Raw genomic sequence first — 24,221 nt, forward strand, 5'->3', positions numbered from 1 at the left:
CGAAGGTATTAAAGAACTGAGACAAGGATATGTCCGAAAAAGTCTAGATTTTGGCTCTCCTAAGACCTATATCCTGGACGCAGTTTAAAAATAGGCAAAGAATTATTATGAAATTAGTGTTTTCATACGTAATTGAATAAACTGCAATAGAAAAACACAATTTTAGAATGTTACCGAAGGTATTAAAGAACTGAAACAAGGATATGTCCGAAAAAGTCAAGATTTTGGCTCTCCTAAGACCTATATCCTGGACGCAGTTTAAAAATAGGCAAAGAATTATTATGAAATTAGTGTTTTCATACGTAATTGAATAAACTGCAATAGAAAAACACAATTTTAGAATGTTACCGAAGGTATTAAAGAACTGAAACAAGGATATGTCCGAAAAAGTCAAGATTTTGGCTCTCCTAAGACCTATATCCTGGACGCAGTTTAAAAATAGGCAAAGAATTATTATGAAATTAGTGTTTTCATACGTAATTGAATAAACTGCAATAGAAAAACACAATTTTAGAATGATACCGAAGGTATTAAAGAACTGAAACAAGGATATGTCCGAAAAAGTCAAGATTTTGGCTCTCCTAAGACCTATATCCTGGACGCAGTTTAAAAATAGGCAAAGAATTATTATGAAATTAGTGTTTTCATACGTAATTGAATAAACTGCAATAGAAAAACACAATTTTAGAATGTTACCGAAGGTATTAAAGAACTGAAACAAGGATATGTCCGAAAAAGTCGAGATTTTGGCTCTCCTAAGACCTATATCCTGGACGCATTTAAAAAATAAGCGAAGAAATATTATGGAATTAGTATTTTTGTACGTGATTGGACAAACTACGATTAAAAAATACAATTTTAGAATGATACCGAAGGTATTAAAGAACTGAGACAAGGATATGTCCGAAAAAGTCTAGATTTTGGCTCTCCTAAGACCTATATCCTGGACGCAGTTTAAAAATAGGCAAAGAATTATTATGAAATTAGTGTTTTCATACGTAATTGAATAAACTGCAATAGAAAAACACAATTTTAGAATGTTACCGAAGGTATTAAAGAACTGAAACAAGGATATGTCCGAAAAAGTCAAGATTTTGGCTCTCCTAAGACCTATATCCTGGACGCAGTTTAAAAATAGGCAAAGAATTATTATGAAATTAGTGTTTTCATACGTAATTGAATAAACTGCAATAGAAAAACACAATTTTAGAATGTTACCGAAGGTATTAAAGAACTGAAACAAGGATATGTCCGAAAAAGTCAAGATTTTGGCTCTCCTAAGACCTATATCCTGGACGCAGTTTAAAAATAGGCAAAGAAATATTATGAAATTAGTGTTTTTATACGTAATTGAATAAACTGCAATAGAAAAACACAATTTTAGAATGATACCGAAGGTATTAAAGAACTGAAACAAGGATATGTCCGAAAAAGTCAAGATTTTGGCTCTCCTAAGACCTATATCCTGGACGCAGTTTAAAAATAGGCAAAGAATTATTATGAAATTAGTGTTTTCATACGTAATTGAATAAACTGCAATAGAAAAACACAATTTTAGAATGATACCGAAGGTATTAAAGAACTGAAACAAGGATATGTCCGAAAAAGTCAAGATTTTGGCTCTCCTAAGACCTATATCCTGGACGCAGTTTAAAAATAGGCAAAGAATTATTATGAAATTAGTGTTTTCATACGTAATTGAATAAACTGCAATAGAAAAACACAATTTTAGAATGTTACCGAAGGTATTAAAGAACTGAAACAAGGATATGTCCGAAAAAGTCAAGATTTTGGCTCTCCTAAGACCTATATCCTGGACGCAGTTTAAAAATAGGCAAAGAATTATTGTGAAATTAGTGTTTTCGTACGTGATTGGAAAAACTACGATAGAAAAACACAATTTTAGAATGATACCGAAGGTATTAAAGAATTGAGACAAGGATATGTCCGAAAAAGTTGAGATTTTGGCTCTCCTAAGACCTATATCCTGAACGCAGTTTAAAAATAGGCAAAGAATTATTATGAAATTAGTGTTTTCATACGTAATTGAATAAACTGCAATAGAAAAACACAATTTTAGAATGTTACCGAAGGTATTAAAGAACTGAAACAAGGATATGTCCGAAAAAGTCAAGATTTTGGCTCTCCTAAGACCTATATCCTGGACGCAGTTTAAAAATAGGCAAAGAATTATTATGAAATTAGTGTTTTCGTACGTGATTGGACAAACTACGATTAAAAAATACAATTTTAGAATGATACCGAAGGTATTAAAGAACTGAGACAAGGATATGTCCGAAAAAGTCTAGATTTTGGCTCTCCTAAGACCTATATCCTGGACGCAGTTTAAAAATAGGCAAAGAATTATTATGAAATTAGTGTTTTCATACGTAATTGAATAAACTGCAATAGAAAAACACAATTTTAGAATGTTACCGAAGGTATTAAAGAACTGAAACAAGGATATGTCCGAAAAAGTCAAGATTTTGGCTCTCCTAAGACCTATATCCTGGACGCAGTTTAAAAATAGGCAAAGAATTATTATGAAATTAGTGTTTTCATACGTAATTGAATAAACTGCAATAGAAAAACACAATTTTAGAATGATACCGAGGGTATTAAAGAACTGAGACAAGGATATGTCCGAAAAAGTCGAGATTTTGGCACTCCTAAGACCTATATCCTGGACGCAGTTTAAAAATAGGCAAATAATTATTGTGAAATTAGTGTTTTCGTACGTGATTGGAAAAACTACGATAGAAAAACACAATTTTAGAATGATACCGAAGGTATTAAAGAACTGAGACAAGGATATGTCCGAAAAAGTCGAGATTTTGGCTCTCCTAAGACCTATATCCTGGACGCAGTTTAAAAATAGGCAAAGAATTATTATGAAATTAGTGTTTTCGTACGTGATTAGATAAACTACGATAGAAAAACACAATTTTAGAATGATACCGAAGGTATTAAAGAACTGAGACAAGGATATGTCCGAAAAAGTCGAGATTTTGGCTCTCCTAAGACCTATATCCTGGACGCAGTTTAAAAATAAGCGAAGAATTATTATGAAATTAGTGTTTTCGCACGTGATTGGATAAACTACGATAGAAAAACACAATTTTAGAATGATACCGAGGGTATTAAAGAGCTGAGACAAGGATATGTCCGAAAAAGTCGAGATTTTGGCTCTCCTAAGACCTATATCCTGGACGTAGTTTAAAAATAGGCAAAGAATTATTATTAAATTAGTGTTTTCGCACGTGATTGGATAAAATACGATAGAAAAACACAATTTTAGAATGATACCGAAGGTATTAAAGAACTGAGACAAGGATATGTCCGAAAAAGTTGAGATTTTGGCACTCCTAAGACCTATATCCTGGACGCAGTTAAAAAATAGGCAAAGAATTATTATGAAATTAGTGTTTTCATACGTAATTGGATAAACTGCAATAGAAAAACACAATTTTAGAATGATACCGAAGGTATTAAAGGACTGAGACAAGGATATGTCCGAAAAAGTCGAGATTTTGGCACTCCTAAGACCTATATCCTGGACGCAGTTGAAAAATAGGCAAAGAAATATTATGAAATTAGTGTTTTCATACGTAATTGGATAAACTGCAATAGAAAAACACAATTTTAGAATGATACCGAAGGTATTAAAGAACTGAGACAAGGATATGTCCGAAAAAGTCGAGATTTTGGCTCTCCTAAGACCTATATCCTGGACGCAGTTTAAAAATAGGCAAAGAATTATTATGAAATTAGTGTTTTCGTACGTGATTAGATAAACTACGATAGAAAAACACAATTTTAGAATGATACCGAAGGTATTAAAGAACTGAGACAAGGATATGTCCGAAAAAGTCGAGATTTTGGCTCTCCTAAGACCTATATCCTGGACGTAGTTTAAAAATAGGCAAAGAATTATTATAAAATTATTGTTTTTGTACGTGATTGGATATACTGCAATAGAAAAACATAATTTTAGAATGATACCGAAGGTATTAAAGAGCTGAGACAAGGATATGTCCGAAAAAGTCAAGATTTTGGCTCTCCTAAGACCTATATCCTGGACGCAGTTTAAAAATAGGCAAAGAATTATTATTAAATTAGTGTTTTCGCACGTGATTGGATAAAATACGATAGAAAAATACAATTTTAGAATGATACCGAAGGTATTAAAGAACTGAGACAAGGATATGTCCGAAAAAGTTGAGATTTTGGCACTCCTAAGACCTATATCCTGGACGCAGTTAAAAAATAGGCAAAGAATTATTATGAAATTAGTGTTTTCATACGTAATTGGATAAACTGCAATAGAAAAACACAATTTTAGAATGATACCGAAGGTATTAAAGAACTGAGACAAGGATATGTCCGAAAAAGTCGAGATTTTGGCTCTCCTAAGACCTATATCCTGGACGCAGTTTAAAAATAGGCAAAGAATTATTATAAAATTATTGTTTTTGTACGTGATTGGATATACTGCAATAGAAAAACATAATTTTAGAATGATACCGAAGGTATTAAAGAGCTGAGACAAGGATATGTCCGAAAAAGTCAAGATTTTGGCTCTCCTAAGACCTATATCCTGGACGCAGTTTAAAAATAGGCAAAGAATTATTATTAAATTAGTGTTTTCGCACGTGATTGGATAAAATACGATAGAAAAACACAATTTTAGAATGATACCGAAGGTATTAAAGAACTGAGACAAGGATATGTCCGAAAAAGTTGAGATTTTGGCACTCCTAAGACCTATATCCTGGACGCAGTTAAAAAATAGGCAAAGAATTATTATGAAATTAGTGTTTTCATACGTAATTGGATAAACTGCAATAGAAAAACACAATTTTAGAATGATACCGAAGGTATTAAAGAACTGAGACAAGGATATGTCCGAAAAAGTCGAGATTTTGGCACTCCTAAGACCTATATCCTGGACGCAGTTGAAAAATAGGCAAAGAATTATTATGAAATTAGTGTTTTCATACGTAATTGGATAAACTGCAATAGAAAAACACAATTTTAGAATGATACCGAAGGTATTAAAGAACTGAGACAAGGATATGTCCGAAAAAGTTGAGATTTTGGGTCTCCTAAGATCTATATCCTGCACGCACTTAAAAAATAAGCGAAGAATTATTATGAAATGAGTGTTTTCATACGTAATTGGATAAATTGCAATATAGGAAAACATTATAATAAAGTTATTAGTTGGTTCTTCTTCTTTTTAGATTGGAGCAGAAAGACCATTGCATTTTTTTCAGGTTCACTACGCTTTTTACGACTATAAAGAATAATGTTTATGGACAAACAGTTTTTACTTTTTATTGTCCTGAGGATCGCCTAATATAGACCGGAACGTTGGCATTATTAAAATATAAAACTTGAATTTTATTTTATTCCAGATCCAACTCATTTAGCAAGAAGCATAACATTCATTTTATACGGCTTTGTATTAACATCCAATATTATAATAACATTCTAATAAAACTCTAGTTTTAAACCTGAATATGTGCGTATTAATTTTGACTGATTTTCCTCCTTAACATTAACAAATTATAAAAATAAAAAAAACAAATTTTCCTTTATGCCGTCAAATCGTGTTTGTCATGCTTGAAACATGCAGGCAATTTCACTTGTCCAAACACAGAGAGAAGGTCGGCAAATTCAATAAAAAAAAAATAAAATTGGAAATAAATTCCCGTATCACGTAGTGTTTTAATAGCGGAAAGCGTCACCAGTTTTATCCATTTTGCATTTTGACGAGCGGACATGTCGATAATTAATATTTTTCATTTATGGGGCTCTCTAGTGCGTCGTTTTTCCATTATATATTTTATTAACTTAATAAGAGTTTTCGTTTTCATCCAACAACGTCATGGTCAATAACTAACGAGGATTTTTCAGTTCGACCGATTGATTTAACCTTGAGTTCTATTTTCCGCTAAGACCCTAAAAATATAATAATAACCGTAGCAGGATAAATATTGACACAATCAATCAAACGTCCGCTTGTTTTTCATTTCGCCTCACTTTACGCCGATTCCTATAAAACTGTCGATAACTCGATGCAATTATTTATTAATTAATTTGTTAACTTCGATCTTAAAAGCGTTATTCGATTCGCGGGGGTGATTAATGGCTTGTCTTTGGTCAGTTCGGATAGACATGGAAGAATTAGAGGAGATATAATTGAGGCAAGAGTTATGAACGAATGTCAGCCAATTTGCAAGAATAGCAACTACGTTTACGACGCGTGTACTAAATATTTAATACTTAGATCAAATGACCTCATAAGGACTATTTTTTTAGTGTAAATAGCTACGTTTACAACGGAGGTATCAAATATTTAATACTTAGATCAAATGACGTCAAGAGGATTATTTATTTGTTATAAATGGCAGCGCACTAAAATTTTATACGCGAAATTGATGCGTCCCAAACAGGGTAGATTAAATTTATTTATTTTCGGTGTAAACACCCAGGACCTATTTTGAACTACTAAAATGACAAGTTTGACATTTTATTGGATGGTAGTTTACGAGGTTTTTATTTTTGTACACAAAAATAAAGAAGAAAATATAGAGGCGAAGCTTAAGCCCTAAAAAAGAAATTATTAGTTTACTTTTATTATCTTTAAACAATAACACTTTTAAAGATTAAGATGTTATGTCCTATAATTCTTCGTCTAAACTCATTTTAACTGAAATGCTTATAAACAGGGCTGTACTAGATAAAAATGGTCTATAATTTGATCCATGGACCTAATAGATCCGCACGTTGTAAACGTAGCTAATGAGAGCCCTTTGAATATTCTCAAACATTTAATTTTTGACCCCAAAAAGTTAATAACTCAAAAACCCTAAAAGTTAAGATTTCACGGATTGTCTTGTTAATTTCAGAGGGACAATGATACTAATTAAATACTCGTTGCAGTTAGGAAGATAGATAGTATCCCTAGGTAACTAGGAATTAACCTTTAAAGTACTTTTTAACTAAAAAAGTGACTTTATCAGATCTGAGCCAATATCTTGGGCAAATTTTTAGCAAAACTTTGAATTATGAATTTTGTGTTAAAAGGAAACAAATAAATAAACAAAAGATACGAACCCGACCGCGGCCAAATCTGTTGGTTTGTAGCAGCCGTCGGTGAGGGGGGGCGGCGGCACCATGACTCCCTTTTATTGTTGGCATCTCCTTAAAGGGCGGAAGAAGGCGTCCAACGAACCACCGGATTGTCCGCGATCACTTTGACTTTCCTGCAACTCGTGCCCCGGCACCCTCGCGGCTGCATGTTCACTGAAGAAGACACCTCTCTGCTAACTTCGGTCCATGCAGGCACCGTTGCCATGTTTCTTCACCGATATTTCCTGCCAAGAGGAATTTTTATTGGAAACTCATTTTATGCAGTAATTGATTCATGAATATTAGGTTTTTTAAATCAGAATTGTATCAGAAAATGGTGCTAATTTATTTAAGTAGCCTTCAGGATATTATTAACTCAATAGACGCACTAACAATAATTCCCAAGCAAAACATCATACATTATTATCGTTAAATATACATATGTTTATTCAAAGTTTTTTAGTAAATTTTTGATTTTGGTATATCTATCAACTGTATATGGTTAAGGTATATTTATTAAACTGTAGAATATACGTATATCAACTATTCTGTTTACAAAAGAGATTTTAAAAAAATTACACGGGATTTACAAATATCTAGTTTTTAAACTCGATTACTACACCTCAAATATTTGATGAAATTCTTCTGAAAAATCACCGTTTTTGGTCCATATTATCCAATCTAATAAGGCTGTTTTTGTATTAAATATTTTTATGTAAAATTATATCAAATTTAAATAAACAGTGCTATTAAATTAAATATTGAATATATCTTCTTCTTAGTCATATCTTCATTCCTGAAGAGTGGTGACGGCATGTCTATGAACACTGATGGGTCGATTGTCTCCACTGTTGTCGATCTTCTGCTATTCTTATATTTGTCTGCAAGGCTTGCACTGTAATTTCTTTAATTTGGTCTATCCACCGTGATGGGGATCTTCCTCTTGATCTTTTACCTTCTACTTTGCCCTGCACGATAAGTTTTTCTAGATTGTCTTGGTCTCTCCTGGTGATGTGTCCGAAGTAACCCAGAATGCGGCGTCGGCAGCTGGAGGACAATCGATCGGTGATTCCTAATTCGTTTAATATCGACACATTGGTCCGGTGTGCAGTCCAGGGTATGCGAAGCATCCTCCGCCAGCACTACATTTCAAAAGCATCTATTCGGTGCCTGTCGCTCGACTTTATTGTCCAGGATTCGGAACCATATGAAAATATCGAAAACACTAGGGTGTTTACTTCCGTGTTTCTGGTTATGGATCTGTCTTTCCATTGGATAAGTTTGACATTGCTGTCCTCGCTAATGCTATCCACCTTCTTATTTCTGTTTCACACCCTCCCTTGCTGTTTATTAGGGACCCTAAGTAGACGAATTCATCTACTACTTCAATTCTATTTTGCAGATTTCTTAACTGTATGGTGTTACTCCTGTCAATAACCATTAACTTGGTCTTCTCTAGATTTATTTTGAGGCCTAGAGCTCGGCTTTCATTAGCGACCTGATCAATAAGTGTAACCACCTCATCTTCATCTCTTGTTATTAGGGTAGTGTCGTCCGCGTTTCTACCATTGAACGACACACCTCCTTCAAAATTTTCCAGGGCTCGTCTCAATATAAATTCACCGTAGGCATTGAAGAGTCTCGGTGATAGGATACATCCTTGACGGACGCCTCTATGTACTTTGAAAATGTTTGATGTTTTATTGGCGAGACTAACTATGGCATTGTTATTTTCATATAGGTTGGTTATTAGAGATATGAAATGCGGAGGGACTCGCATTTCTTTCAATACGTTCCAGAGACTACTCCATCGAATACAGTCGAAAGCCTTTTTGTAATCTATAAAGCACAAGAGCATGGGGGTATTAAACTCCCGGGCTTTCTCGATTAATTGGCGGATGTTGAATATTTGGTCCCTAGTCCCTCTTCCCTTAACGAAGCCTTCTTGTTCTGGAGGGATTTGACTCTCTAAGTAGTTTTGCAATCGTCTATCTATTATTTTAACCAGGATTTTGTTGGCATGTGTGATTAGAGATATCGTTCGATAATTTTCGCATTTTTTGGTGGATCCCTTTTTGTGAATAGGTATAAATGCAGACGTTGTCCAGTCTTTAGGCCATTGACCACTTTACCAGATCTTATTACATATATCATGTAGGATTTTGGTTCCCGGGTCTCCTAGTACTTTTATGAGCTCAGCATGAACTCCGTCTGCTCCTGAGGATGTGTTTAGCTTTAAATTTTTTATAGCTTCTTTAATTTCAGACATAAGAATATTGGGCTCCATTTCAAATTGTGTGTTTTCTTTCTGTTGTTGGATCGTTATTTTGGTTTCTTCGGTGTATAATTCCTCACAATATTGTCTCCATCGTTCGATCACTTTTTCATCTTCACATATTATCTTTCCGTCCTTGTCTTCAATTGTAAAAGTCTTTGGTTTGAATTTGCGTGTTATTTCCCTTACTTTTTGATACAAGTCTCTGGTGTCATGGGTGAGTTGATGTTTCTCTATATCCCTGCATATTTTTTTAATGTAATTGTTTTTATCCTGTCTGCATTGTCTCTGTATCTTTTTATTAAACCTCTTGTACAGGTCGCAGTCTTCTCTCGTTAGGGTGCCCTTCCTTTTCATTTCTTTTTGTTGGTTGATTGTTTCTATGGTCGCTTGTGTGATCCAGGGTTTGTTTGGCCTGATATTGATTGAATTATATTTTCTGGAAAAATTTTTTTTTCATACACACAAACCCTAACCCCCTCACCCACCCCAAACACTTCCCAAGTAAGACATTCTTTTGAAAAATCACAGTTTTTCGTCAATAATATCCAATCTAATAACGCTGTTCTTATACTAAATATTTATATATAAAATTATACAAAATTTAAATAAACAGTGTTATTAAATTAAATATTGCATATTTATTTTTTGCAAAAACGTTGTTTTTCATTAACAAAACCCTTGCTCCCCCTCACCCACCCCAAACATTTGCCAAGTAAGAAATTCTTTTAAAAAAATCACTGTTTTATGTCAATAATATCCAATCTAATAACGCTATGTTTATACTATATATTTATATATAAAATTAGATTAAATTTAAATAAACAGTGTTATTAAACTAAATATTGCATATTTATTTTTTGCAAAAACATTGTTTTTTATTAACAAAACCCTTGCCCCCCCACCCACCCCAAACATTTGCCTAGTAAGAAATTCTTTTGAAAAATCACTGTTTTTTGTCAATAATATCCAATCTAATAACGCTGTTTTTATACTATATATTTATATATAAAATTAGATCAAATTTAAATGAACAGTGTTATTAAATTAAATATTGCATATTTATTTTTTGCAAAAACATTGTTTTTCATTAACAAAACCCTTGCCCCCCCACCCACCCCAAACATTTGCCAAGTAAGACATTCTTTTGAAAAATCACAGTTTTTCGTCAATAATATCCAATCTAATAACGCTGTTCTTATACTAAATATTTATATATAAAATTATACAAAATTTAAATAAACAGTGTTATTAAATTAAATATTGCATATTTATTTTTTGCAAAAACATTGTTTTTTATTAACAAAACCCTTGCCCCCCCACCCACCCCAAACATTTGCCTAGTAAGAAATTCTTTTGAAAAATCACTGTTTTTTGTCAATAATATCCAATCTAATAACGCTGTTTTTATACTATATATTTATATATAAAATTAGATCAAATTTAAATGAACAGTGTTATTAAATTAAATATTGCATATTTATTTTTTGCAAAAACATTGTTTTTCATTAACAAAACCCTTGCCCCCCCACCCACCCCAAACATTTGCCAAGTAAGAGGTTCTGTTGAAAAATCACTGTTTTTTGTCAATAATATCCAATCTAATAACGCTGTTCTTATACTAAATATTTATATATAAAATTATACAAAATTTAAATAAACAGTGTTATTAAATTAAATATTGCAAAGAGTAGGGTTAATGATAAAACGGTTTTTTTTGCAGTAAATAAGTGCCTGCGAGAAAAATGCTTCTGAAGAAAATTATAGACGTTAAAAAAATCTATAGTTTTTGTATCTATGATTTTCCCATATAACTTTAAGGTTTTCGAGTAAAACGTGATAAATCCCTAAATATATTTCTCAAAGGCAAGGCGTTTCGCTATGAAAATTGCAGTAATTGTTCGATTCTTTATCGCAAATGAGTGCAAATTTAGATTTTTAAGAGAAGTCAATAAGTCTTAAAAAAAATTCAATTAAATTCAAAAATACAGTTTTTAACTATTATGAAAAAAAATGTTTTGTACATTAAATATAAATTTTTCCTAAGTTCAGAGACTATGCACAATTCAAAACCCAAAATCCTAGACATTTGAAATTCTATATAGGGATTTTTCAATTAAATTCATTATACAGCTATTTTAGCTTTTTTCAAAAAAACAATAAAAACATTATTTTCTTAAATATTTTTTTCAGAAACTGTCAAAACCATATTTAGTGCCAATAATAAGTACTCCTTCATATATACCCTAAAAGTCCCTCCTAGACCAGGACGAACACAAAAAACATTCTTAAAGAAAGGTCTACCATATCGCATAAAATTATGCACCCAAACCATCCATACCTATTCACCCAGAAAACAATGTAAACAATGGCAACAAGGCGCTGCGAGGCCCACAACGTGTTCCCGGTTGTTATTCGCCAATCGATTCACCGTTGGGGAAATTCGAAAGATGCGCAGTATAAGTAAGGTTCAAATTGATCAAAGCGTTTGCAAACCGGAGACATCTATATCATTACCATGAGACTGACTAAATACAGAGTCCTTTAGACCTGACTCATTCACCATAATAGCAAGATTTGTATACAAGGGGTTCCAAAATGGTTACTAGTGAGGAAAAAATTAGGAATATAATAGAATGTCACTTAAGAGAGCCTCCCTTTTATCCCTTTGACTTTACAAAAGTAAAGCTAAGAAATTTTTGTGTCTTAATGATGACTTATGTAACATATTGTTTCTGTTTTAATTTTTTTTTTAATGTTAAACAACTGTAAAAGTCCCTTTTCACCCCATTGCATCGTGTGTTCTTCTGTGGTCGAGCTTTTCGAGGTCCCTCCCGACCACGCACAGTCAGTCAGTCGCATCTCGGCGGTTTTATCGTATAGGCACACGGAGCACGAGCCGATCTTTTCTATATTCCGATCACGTATTCGTTTGTGTGTGTTTTTGTTTGTTTGTTTTTTTTTTAATTAAATAAAAAAAAACGCTTTTCTGGAATATTAAGGAGTTTTTTGACCTGGAATATGGGCGTCTGGATAAAGTTAACTTAATGTAAGTTTTTGGTTGGATTAGGATTAGAAAAAAGGCGAAAAAGTGCGATGATGGCGATAAATGTTGGGCACCAAAATGTTGACTTTATTATCATAATAATGTCTGACAATAATTAAAAAAATATAAATATATATTAAAAATAGCCGGTTTTTATTATACTTTCAATTCAACACTTCCTGACTTGTTATAATAAATATTGATGGTCTAATTTCGGTTCTTTAAGGCGTACATGCAGTTTATTTTTTTGTGTAAGTTTTGTTTACTATTGTATGTTTTTCTCTAGTTTGTTTAGGTTAAACAAACTGATAAATTGATTGAATAAGCAAAGGAATTTGTTGTTTTTGGAAAGGGTATAAAAAATGTACAATCTAAAAGCAAAGTGGGAATAAAATAGAGCTTGAAAAAATTGTTTGCAGCTGAAATGATTTTCTATTTATTCCAGGCAGTTGAGGTTGAAAATTAACTCTTTTAGGTTCCAACTGCCTTGAAGAATTATTTTTATTTAATAAATATTTATAATTACTGGAAGACACTTATTCAGTATCACTGTCATACAATTGAATAAATTTTTAATTTATTCCAGGCAAATAACAATTTTTTGAAGCAGTTTTTCCATGCATTGTCGAATTTTTGCTACTTCCAGATAGTTGAATTAATTCCTGTATTATATATATTTGTTAGAGGCAGTTCTCCTCGAAAAAACATCAATCTTTAAAGTTTCACATTCGTTATTCGTAATAGCGTAACAATGACTTCAATTTACAACCTCAGAACTTTACATTTTTGCAAATTTTGCCACCTTCAGAAAACCTTGAAGGACATATCAAACCCTTTTAAGGGCAATAAATGATTCACACATTTCAGCACTCTCTATAAGTAAAATGAAGTAATAAAAACACCTTACTGAACCTAAATAAATTGTGACAATAAATGTTGGGCGCCAAAATGTTGACATAATAATGTCTGACAAAAATGTAATACGGGCTTAACAATAATTAAAAAAATATAAATTTATACTTAAAATAGCCGGTTTTTATTATACTCTTAATTCAACACTTCCTGACATGTTGTAATAAATATTGATGGTCTAATTTCGGTTCTTTAAGGCGTACATACAGTTTATTTATTTTTTGGATGTTTTGTTTACTATTGTATATTTTTCTCTAGTTTGTTTAGGTTGAATAAACTGATAAATTGATTGAATAAGCAAAGGAGTTTGTTGTTTTTGGAAAGGGTATAAAAAGTGTATAATCTAGAAGAAAAGTGGGAATAAAATAGAGCTTGAAAAAGCTGAAATGATTTTCTATTTATTCCAGGCAGTCGAGGTTGAAAATTACCTTTTTTAAGTTCCAACTGCCTTGAAGAATTATTTTTATTTAATAAATATTTATAATTACTGGAAGACACTTATTCAGTATCACTGTCATACAATTAAAGTAATTTTTAATTTATTCTAGGAAAATAACAATTTTTTGAAGCAGTTTTTCCATGCATTGTCGAAATTTTGCTACTTCCAGATAGTTGAATTAATTCTAGTATTATATATATTTGTTAGAGGCAGTTCTCCTCGAAAAAACATCAATCTTTAAGGTTTCATATTTGTTATTCATAATAGCGTAACAAATACGTCAATTTACAACCTCAGAACTTAACATTGCAATTTTTTCCACCTTCAAACAACCTTGCAGAACATATCAAACCCTTTCATAAGGGCAATAAATGTTTCACATTTCAACGCTCTCTATAAATGAAATGAAGTAATAAAAACACATTGTTGAACCTAAATAAATTGTGACAATAAATGTTGGGCGCCAAAATGTTGAGATACTAATGTCTGACAGAAATTTAATACGGGTTCAACAATGATTAAAAAAATATAAATTTTTCTCTTAATTCAACACTTCCTGACTTGTTATATTAAATATTGATGGTCTAATTTCGGTTCTTTAAAGCGTACATACAGTTTATTTTTTTTTTTTGTAAGTTTTGTTTACTATTGTATATTTTTCTCTAGTTTGTTTAGGTTGAACAAACTGATAAATTGATTGAGTAAGCAAAGGAATTTGTTATTTTTGGAAAGGGTATAAAAGGTGTACAATCTAGAAGAAAAGTGGTAATAAAATAGAACTTGAAAACATTGTTTGCAGCTGAAATGATTTTCTATTTATTCCAGGCAGTTGAGGTTGAAAATTAACTTTTTTAGGTTCCAATTGCCTTGAAGAATTATTTTTATTTATTAAATATTTTTAATTATTGAAAGACACTTATTCATTATCACTGTCATACAATTGAAGTAATTTTTAATTTATTCCAAGCAAATAACAATTTTTTGAAGCAGTTTTTCCATGCATTGTCGAATTTTTGCTACTTCCAGATAGTTGAATTAATTCTTGTATTATATATATTTGTTAGAGGTAGTTCTCCTCGAAAAAACCTCAATCTTTAAAGTTTCACATTCGTTATTCGCAATAGCGTAACAATGAATTCAATTTACAACCTCAGAACTTGAAATTTTTGCAAATTTTGCCACCTTCAAAAAACCTTGAAGGACATATCAAACCCTTTCAAGGGCAATAAATGATTCACACATTTCAACACTCTCTATAAGTAAAATAAAGTAATAAAAACACCTTACTGAACCTAAATAAATTGTGACAATAAATGTTGGGCGCCAAAATGTTGACATACTAATGTCTGACAGAAATTTAATACGGGTTCAACAATGATTAAAAAAATATAAATTTTTCTCTCAATTCAACACTTCCTGACTTGTTATAATAAATATTGATGGTCTAATTTCGGTTCTTTAAGGCGTACATACAGTTTATTTATTTTTTGGATGTTTTGTTTACTATTGTATATTTTTCTCTAGTTTGTTTAGGTTGAATAAACTGATAAATTGATTGAATAAGCAAAGCAGTTTGTTGTTTTTGGAAAAAGTATAAAAAGTGTATAATCTAGAAGAAAAGTGGGAATAAAATAGAGCTTGAAAAAGCTGAAATGATTTTCTATTTATTCCAGGCAGTCGAGGTTGAAAATTACCTTTTTTAAGTTCCAACTGCCTTGAAGAATTATTTTTATTTAATAAATATTTATAATTACTGGAAGACACTTATTCATTATCACTGTCACACAATTGAATAAATTTTTAATTTATTCCAGGCAAACAATTTTTTGAAGCAGTTTTTCTATGCATTGTCGAATTTTGGCTACTTCCAGATCTTTAAAGTTTCACATTCGTTATTCGTAATAGCGTAACAATTACGTCAATTTACAACCTCAGAACTAACATTGTAAATTTTTCCACCTTCAAACAACCTTGAAGAACCCTTTCAAGGGCAATAAAAACACCTTATTGAACCTTTAAACTGTATACACTTTTTAGAATTAAATAAATAATAATATGTACCATTTACAAATCATTTACAAGATTACTAATTGCCTATTAGAAAATCCTATTAAACTCTTCACCAAGAAAGCGCATCTTATGCTTCAGTATGTCAATTAATGTTAATATATTCAATCCAATTAGACGTGCAAATAACATATTATTCATAGTGATCGAACCTCCGTACTTGGCGAACGCTCTTACATATAAAAGTTGGGCTTTCATAAATTCTGATTGAACCTCTTGATCATTTAGTTGTCTAATTTAAATAAAAAATGCTTAATTGGGATGTCTGTGCAAGGCTAACCCAAATTATTCGGTCAGTTATATAAAAAAATACCATCCCACTTCGTGTTGATAAATAACCCGCGGACAGCTCGAATCGATAAACGTTATTGTTTACGATATTTATAAACAAATTAGCCGGTCGTTGTTGCAAAACCCGTGACGCCCACAATAGGGTTTCATTGTTCGTGCACCAGTAAGGCACCACCAATACATTATCCCATAAATAAATATTGTTTTATAAATGACAAATATGTGTGTTATGCCGAATAATTTAACATATATTAAAATACATCAGGAATTTTAAACATTTTTAGTTGGTTAATTGAATATTGCGTTTTTGTGTGTAGTTGTTATGCATCAATTTTTTCTTTATGGAAACTCACCATGTTTCTTATCTGTAATTCAATAGGTCAGAAAAATAAAATTTCCAGGTGATTTAAAAATTATAGTGTTGAAAGTGTACTTTGGGCCTACAAATAGGTCCACTGAAATTCACAAATCACGGGCGTCGGTAAGAAATGATGCTACTCATCTGTAGTTGGTCTGATTATGTTCAAAAAATAACTTTTTTAGAAGATTCATATTGTTACATAATAATAATAATTATAATAATACGTTTATTAGTCATCAAGAAATTACAAAAATTAAGCACAGAAAATAAAACTAATAGGTAGGTGCATTAATTTGTACAAAATTTTAAATAATACAAAATTCCACTAAATATTAAGTATTTCACTATTTACCAATAACAAAAAAAAATCGAGGTAACCAACAGGCTATAATATGCAGATTTATAGAGATATCCCTTATACAAGAGGCTCTCTGAATTCTGTTAAGGCCAGAAAAAAAATTTAAAAAAAAACAATAATTTAAAAATTTAATAATAAATATTTTACTGAAAAAGAAAGAACGTACCTATCGGGAGGATGGGAAAGGGATCAGGATATGAAAGAAAATATGAAGGGAAGGAAAGATGAGGGAAATTATATAACGATTTATGGGAACGTTCAAAGCCTTTCAGAAACAATATTATACACAAAAACGTTAAAAAAAATTCACTCATACGCATAATTAACCAAGAAGAAGCAGCTTAATGTAAAGTTTTTCTGTCAATGTAAAATTATTTATTTTAATTTATGTAGTGCGCAATCAATTCTGAAAATTATTTTTTAAATAATTAAAACATGGGAGGTGAGATGCGTTAGAATGTCAAAAAAATCACTTTTGACACCCAAATGTCACTCAGAGATCCAGAAATCATAAACGATCGCTATGAAATGTTGTCTCCCGTTTGTAGTTGATCCAAAATGTTACTGAAAGGTGAGATGCGATAGAATGTCAAAAAAGCCACTTTTGACCCCCAAATCGATATAAATGTCACTCAGAGATCCGGAAATCATAGACGATCACTATGAAATGTTGTCTCCCGTCTGTAGTTGGTCTAGTCACGTCCGAAAAATACATTTTACAGAAGATCCAAAATGTTATTGAAAGGTGAGACCCGGTAGAATGTCAAAAAATCCACTTTTGACCCCCAAATCGGTATAAATGTCACTCAGAGATCCAGAAATCATAGACGATCGTTATGAAATGTTGTCTCCCGTCTGTAGTTGGTCTAGTCACGTCCGAAAAATACATTTTACAGAAGATCCAAAATGTTATTGAAAGGTGAGACCCGGTAGAATGTCAAAAAATCCACTTTTGACCCCCAAATCGGTATAAATGTCACTCAGAGATCCAGAAATCATAGACGATCGTTATGAAATATTGTCTCCCGTCTGTAGTTAGTCTAGTCACGTCCGAAAAATACATTTTCCAGAAGATCCAAAATGTTATTAAAAGGTGAGACCCGGTAGAATGTCAAAAAATCCACTTTTGACCCCCAAATCGGTATAAATGTCACTCAGAAATCCAGAAATTATAGACGATCGTTATAAAATATTGTCTCCCGTTTGTAGTTAGTCTAGTCACGTCCGAAAAATACATTTTCCCGAAGATCCAAAATGTAAATGAAAGGTAAGATGCGGTAGAATGGCAAAAAAGCCACTTTTGACCCCCAAATCGGTATAAATGTCACTCAGAGATCCAGAAATCATAAACGATCGCTATGAAATTTTGTCTCCCGTCTTAAGTTAGTCTAGTCACGTCCGAAAAATACATTTTCCAGAAGATCCAAAATGTTATTGAAAGGTGAGATGCGGTAGAATGTCAAAAAAGCCACTTTTGACCCCCAAATCGGTATAAATGTTACTCAGAGATCCAGAAATCATAAACGATCGCTATGAAATTTTGTCTCCCGTCTGTAGTTAGTCTAGTCACGTCCGAAAAATACATTTTCCAGAAGATCCAAAATGTTATTAAAAGGTGAGACCCGGTAGAATGTCAAAAAATCCACCTTTGACCCCCAAATCGGTATAAATGTCACTCAAAGATTCAGAAATCATGGACGAATCGCTATAAAATATTGTTTCCCATTTGTAATTGATCTAATCACGTTAAAAAAATTATATTTCCAGGAGGTCCACAATGTTAATGAAAGGTGAGACCCGGTAGAATGTCAAAAAAGACACTTTTGACCCCTATATTCTCATAACTATTAAATAGGATAACTATTATAAGAAATAATTCGTTTGGTCCGTAATTGGTCTAAATATATCAGAAAAAAATAATTTGTTCAGAAAATCCAGTAATGCTTCAAAATCTAAGACCTTCAAGACACTTAGTACCATCCATGCATTTTGCCTCAATATTTAAATATACTCTGTATATAGCTTACAGTCCATTACATACAAATTCTATATACCAGTACATACAACCTTGATTCGTTTTAAAATTAGTTTCCGGCCCGTGTTCATCCACATGTGAAACAAACAATGACTCGAACTGAACCCCGATTTTCCCATGTAACAGCGGGTACGTGTCACAGAACGTTATAATTTTTTTTTTACATGACATTATGACTATTAAATTGCCTAAGCTTTTTACGTAATATCTGGTTTTGGGTTGCTTCATGAGTAGTAGTGGTCTCAAGAAGGAACTCACTCTTGTATTTAGTATCAAGAGTTTTTATCAGTCAAATTTCAGCTTTAAAAAACTCACATCCTCCCTTAAATGTATTCCATTTAAAATTCCGCTAAAGTGCCATTAACATCGCAAACAGGTAAATCGTATCTTGAATGAAATATCTGCTTCGATACCTAAACACGTCGTGAGTCCTTTAAACTAATGGCACATCGTCGCATCCTTTTAAACTTAAATCGACGAGATAATTTAAAGGATGCAGAATAAATTGGGTCTGGAATGGGTTCTTTGGGTGGCTCTATTAATTCACGCATTTTTCATTAAAATCTTTTAAATATAAAGAAATTTTTTATACCATAGTGAGCACAGACTACGAATGTATAAATACTCTTTAATATAATTTACTTATTTACTTACTTACTAATTTACTTATTTTTACTCTTTATTATAGTCAACTTTTATGCAGACAAATCGCATAAGGTGATACTGGAAAAATTCTGCAACTGTGCAAAAAAAGACGAAATTATTCTTTAACTGCTTGGAAGAAAGACAGATAGACTCTTGGAAGTAACACAGAATGACTCTTATGAAAATTATGACAAAAGGGTGTGGTTCAATTTGAATGTTGGAGTAGGAAGTGCTTAAGGATGGCTCATATCTTGACAAAAATATAGAGTTGTAATTTTTCCAATCTTTATGGCAATTATTCCAAGCAGCATTTTTGCAAATTTTATATTTAACGAAATATTCACATTGACGCTATTCAAATTGACGTTCTGTATAAATAGTTAGATATGCCTTGAATATAATAAAAAAAATTGCAGACTTTTGAATTAAACAACCTAAATATATATTATAGAAAATAAAAAGATATTTCTGGCATATGCTTTGTGGTGATCTGCTATATCCCCTGAATATGCCAAGGGAGATATAAGACCCAATATTTAGCAGAGTGGAAGAAAGATAGAAAAACTCATCAACTGTGTAGAAAAAAGGTAAAATTACTCCTTAGCTCAGATAAACAGACATATTCTTCAATTGTTCAGAAAAAGAATAAAATTACTCTTTGACAAAGTAGAAGAGAGACGGAAAATTTTTTCAACTGTGCAAAAAAAGACAAAATTATTCTTTCACTGCGTGGAAGAAAGACAGATAGATTCTTCGACTTCTTGAAAATAAGACAGAATGGCTCTTTAACTGTATAGAAAAGGGATAAATTTACTCTTCAACAGAGTGGAAGAAAGACAGAGAAACTCATCAACTGTGTAGAAAAAAGACAAAATTACTTCTTAGCTCTTTGAAAGAAAGACAGAAAGACTCTTCAACTGTTCAGAAAAGAGATGAAATTACTCTTTGACAAAGTCCAAGAGAGACGGAAAATTTTTTCAACTGTGTAAAAAAAAAGCAAAATTATTCTTTAACTGCTTGGAAGAAAGACATTCAGACTCTTCGACTGCCTGGAAGTAAGACAGAATGACTCTTCAACTATTTAGAAAAGGGATAAAATTACTCTTTGACAGAGTGGAAGAAAGACAGAGAAACTCATCAACTGTGTAGAAAAAAGACAAAATTACTCCTTAGTTCTTTGAAAGAAAGACGGACAGACACTTCAACTGTTCAGAAAAGAGATGAAATTACTTTTTGACAAAGTAGAAAAGAGACGGAAAATTTTTTCAACTGTGCAAAAAAAAAATATTCTTTAACTGCTTGGAAGTAAGACAGATAGACTCTTCGACTTTTTGGAATTAAGACAGAATGACTCTCCAACTATTTAGAAAAGAGATAAAATTACCCTTTGACACAGTGGAAGGAAAACAGAAAAACTTATCAACTGTATAAAAAAAAGACAAAATTACTCCTTAGCTCTTTGAAAGAAAGACGGACAGACACTTCAACTGTCCAAAAAGGAGATAAAGTTATTCTTTGACAAAGTAGAAGAGAATAAAAAAAAAGAACAAAATTATTCTTTAACTGCTTAGAAGAAAGACGAATAGACTTATTAACTTCCTGGAAGTAAGACAGAATGACTCTTTAACTATTTAGAAAAGGGATAAAATTACTCTTTGACAGAGTGGAAGAAAGACAGAGAAACTCATCAACTGTGTAGAAAAAAGACAAAATTACTCCTTAGTTCTTTGAAAGAAAGACGGACAGACACTTCAACTGTTCAGAAAAGAGATGAAATTACTTTTTGACAAAGTAGAAAAGAGACGGAAAATTTTTTCAACTGTGCAAAAAAAAAATATTTTTTAACTGCTTGAAAGTAAGACAGATAGACTCTTCGACTTTTTGGAAGTAAGACAGAATGACTCTCCAACTATTTAGAAAAGAGATAAAATTACCCTTTGACACAGTGGAAGGAAAACAGAAAAACTTATCAACTGTATAAAAAAAAGACAAAATTACTCCTTAGCTCTTTGAAAGAAAGACGGACAGACACTTCAACTGTCCAAAAAGGAGATAAAGTTATTCTTTGACAAAGTAGAAGAGAATAAAAAAAAAGAACAAAATTATTCTTTAACTGCTTAGAAGAAAGACGAATAGACTTATTAACTTCCTGGAAGTAAGACAGAATGACTCTTTAACTATTTAGAAAAGGGATAAAATTACTCTTTGACAGAGTGGAAGAAAGACAGAGAAACTCATCAACTGTGCAGAAAAAAGACAAAATTACTCCTTAGTTCTTTGAAAGAAAGACGGACAGACACTTCAACTGTTCAGAAAAGAGATGAAATTACTTTTTGACAAAGTAGAAAAGAGACGGAAAATTTTTTCAACTGTGCAAAAAAAAATTATACTTTAACTGCTTGGAAGTAAGACAGATAGACTCTTCGACTTTTTGGAAGTAAGACAGAATGATTCTTCAACTATTTAGAAAAGAGATAAAATTACTCTTTGACAGAGTGGAAGAAAGACAAAAAAACTCTTCAACTGTGTAGAAAAAAGACAAAATTACTCCTTAGCTTTTTGAAAGAAAGACAGAAAGACTCTTCAACTGTTCAGAAAAGAGATAAAATTACTCTTTGACAAAGTAGAAAAGAGACAGAAAATTTTTTCAACTGTGTATAAAAAGGTAAAATTATTCTTTAACTGCTTGGAAGAGAGACAGGTAGACTCTTCGACTTGTTGCAAGTAAGACAGAATGATTCTTCAACTATTTAGAAAAGAGATAAAATTACCCTTTGACCAAGTAAAAGGAAGACAGAAAAACTCATCAACTATATAGAAAAAAAAAACAAAATGACTCCTTAGCTGCTTGAAAGAAAGACAGTCAGATTATTCGACTGCCTGGAAGTAAGATAGAATGACTCTTCAACTATTTAGAAAAGGGATAAAATTACTTTTTGACCAAGTGGAAGGAAGACAGAAAAACTCATCAACTGTGTAGAAAAAGACAAATAAATTACTCCTTAGCTCCTTGAAAAAAGACAAAAAGATTCTTCGACATCCTGGAAGTAAGACAGAATGACTCTTTAACTCTTCAAAAATTTAAGTACGAATTTTGAAGAAACATTACAAAGAATTGATATAAGTTAATAATTCACTATTAAACTGGGATTTCCCTTCTTATGAACCGGACATACCCTGGAAACTTTACACCTTTCAGGCAATACTCCATCAGTTTTAAATATCCGATTTAAAACATGACGCAAAAAAAGCCATCAGAACCAACAGTAAGTTCATTGTTTAAAGCTTGTAATTTTAGAGAAAATGTTGATCAAATTACTAGTTGTATTAGTTCTGGAATGGTAAAAGTACCGAGTCAATGTAAATGCTGTGAAAAAAATTATGCAAATATAGAAGATGCTTTTCTCATCATAGCAGGAATTCTCGATGGTATTCTCTTTTTCTAAATAAGAAATCAAAATGTTGAGGCACTTGACTGGACATATGTATGTATGCACCTCAATCAATTCACCTTGTTTTCTACACCACCACAAGGCTGCAGATTAAATTGGGTCTTTATGAATTTACGCATTTTCCATTAAAACCTTTTGAATACATAGAAACTTTCTACTCCATAGTGGGCACAGACTACGAATGGAAATTACAACCACTCTACGCGTGGGCTTAATGAAAAATGACCTTTTAAGTGCAACGAATGCATAAATATTCTTTATTAGTCGAACTTTATGCAGACAAATTGCACAAGGTGATAAATTTCGAATTTATTTTCTGCCCCGCAGTCAGTATCACGTTAATATTTATGGGCCGGTGAATATTTATCGCTTATATTTCCGTTTTTAGATATAGGTACTCCATATGGAGAGGCCAGGGAAATTAAGTAATTCATGCAATAAATTGGAAATTTTTAATTGGGTCTAGTAGTGGGTCATTATGATAATCCCTAATGCATTCATGTTGCAGGACTTACACCACCCTCACGCTCAATAATAATAATTACGAAACCTCGATTAGGTGTGAATAAGAACAATACTAAAGTACTGCCTACCATAATGTCGCAAATAACTAGGCATAAAAATGGCAAACAATAGAACTCTTTTGGTAATTTTTGCCGGATGTTCGAGAAGAAAAAAACAATTTCCGACAAAAGGTTACGTGCACAGCACATCTTACTTTCCATGGCATTGTTTTAAATTACAGGGAAATTTTCAAACATTTTTCTTATACATATCGAGTGGTTATGCGTGCGAAAATGTTAACTCGGACTCTCGTGGCTGGGAGCGTTGAGCAATCAGCGCTTACTCGCTGATCCCGCGGTTCCTCGATATGCGATCTGCAAACCGCGTCACGAACCGAAGTGAGTAAGAAAAACGTCTTTGAACTTTGACCGTGAATTGATGTTCACGATTTAAAACTATGCCCTGTTGCCACATAGTAAGAGATGTTTAAGAATTAAACATTTGGTGCGTTCAGAGTACTTTATGCACTATAAGTAAAGTCCAGTTCAGAGGTCTATTATAGAATCTTTGATGTGTCGCAGATGCCGCACTAAATAGTTTGTGCGCCTATGTCGGTAAAATTTTATATAGTGTATCTATGAAATCATTTTAAATATACGTAAAACCCCATGTTTTACCCTATTTTTTATTTTTCTTCAA

At 32.1% G+C, this 24,221-nt stretch overlaps 2 protein-coding genes across 2 annotated transcripts in view; one reads left to right on the top strand and one right to left on the bottom strand.

Moving 5' to 3' along the window:
• The window catches only part of LOC126742345 (cGMP-specific 3',5'-cyclic phosphodiesterase-like), a 55,950-nt gene extending 48,627 nt beyond the window's left edge, over positions 1-7,323 (bottom strand). The window contains exon 1 of the mRNA XM_050448992.1: positions 7,123-7,323. Coding sequence (XP_050304949.1) covers positions 7,123-7,184 — 62 coding nt within the window. The 5' untranslated portion in view covers positions 7,185-7,323. The remainder of the gene's footprint in view (positions 1-7,122) is intronic.
• A 4,914-nt stretch (positions 7,324-12,237) lies between these two features.
• LOC126742357 (uncharacterized) overlaps positions 12,238-24,221 on the top strand; it is a 78,110-nt gene continuing 66,126 nt past the window's right edge. Inside the window, exon 1 of the mRNA XM_050449001.1 lies at positions 12,238-12,461. The gene's annotated coding sequence lies outside the window, so the exon portion shown is untranslated. The remainder of the gene's footprint in view (positions 12,462-24,221) is intronic.

The sequence above is a fragment of the Anthonomus grandis genome, chromosome 11, assembly GCF_022605725.1.
Source record: "Anthonomus grandis grandis chromosome 11, icAntGran1.3, whole genome shotgun sequence".
NCBI lineage: Eukaryota > Metazoa > Arthropoda > Insecta > Coleoptera > Curculionidae > Anthonomus > Anthonomus grandis.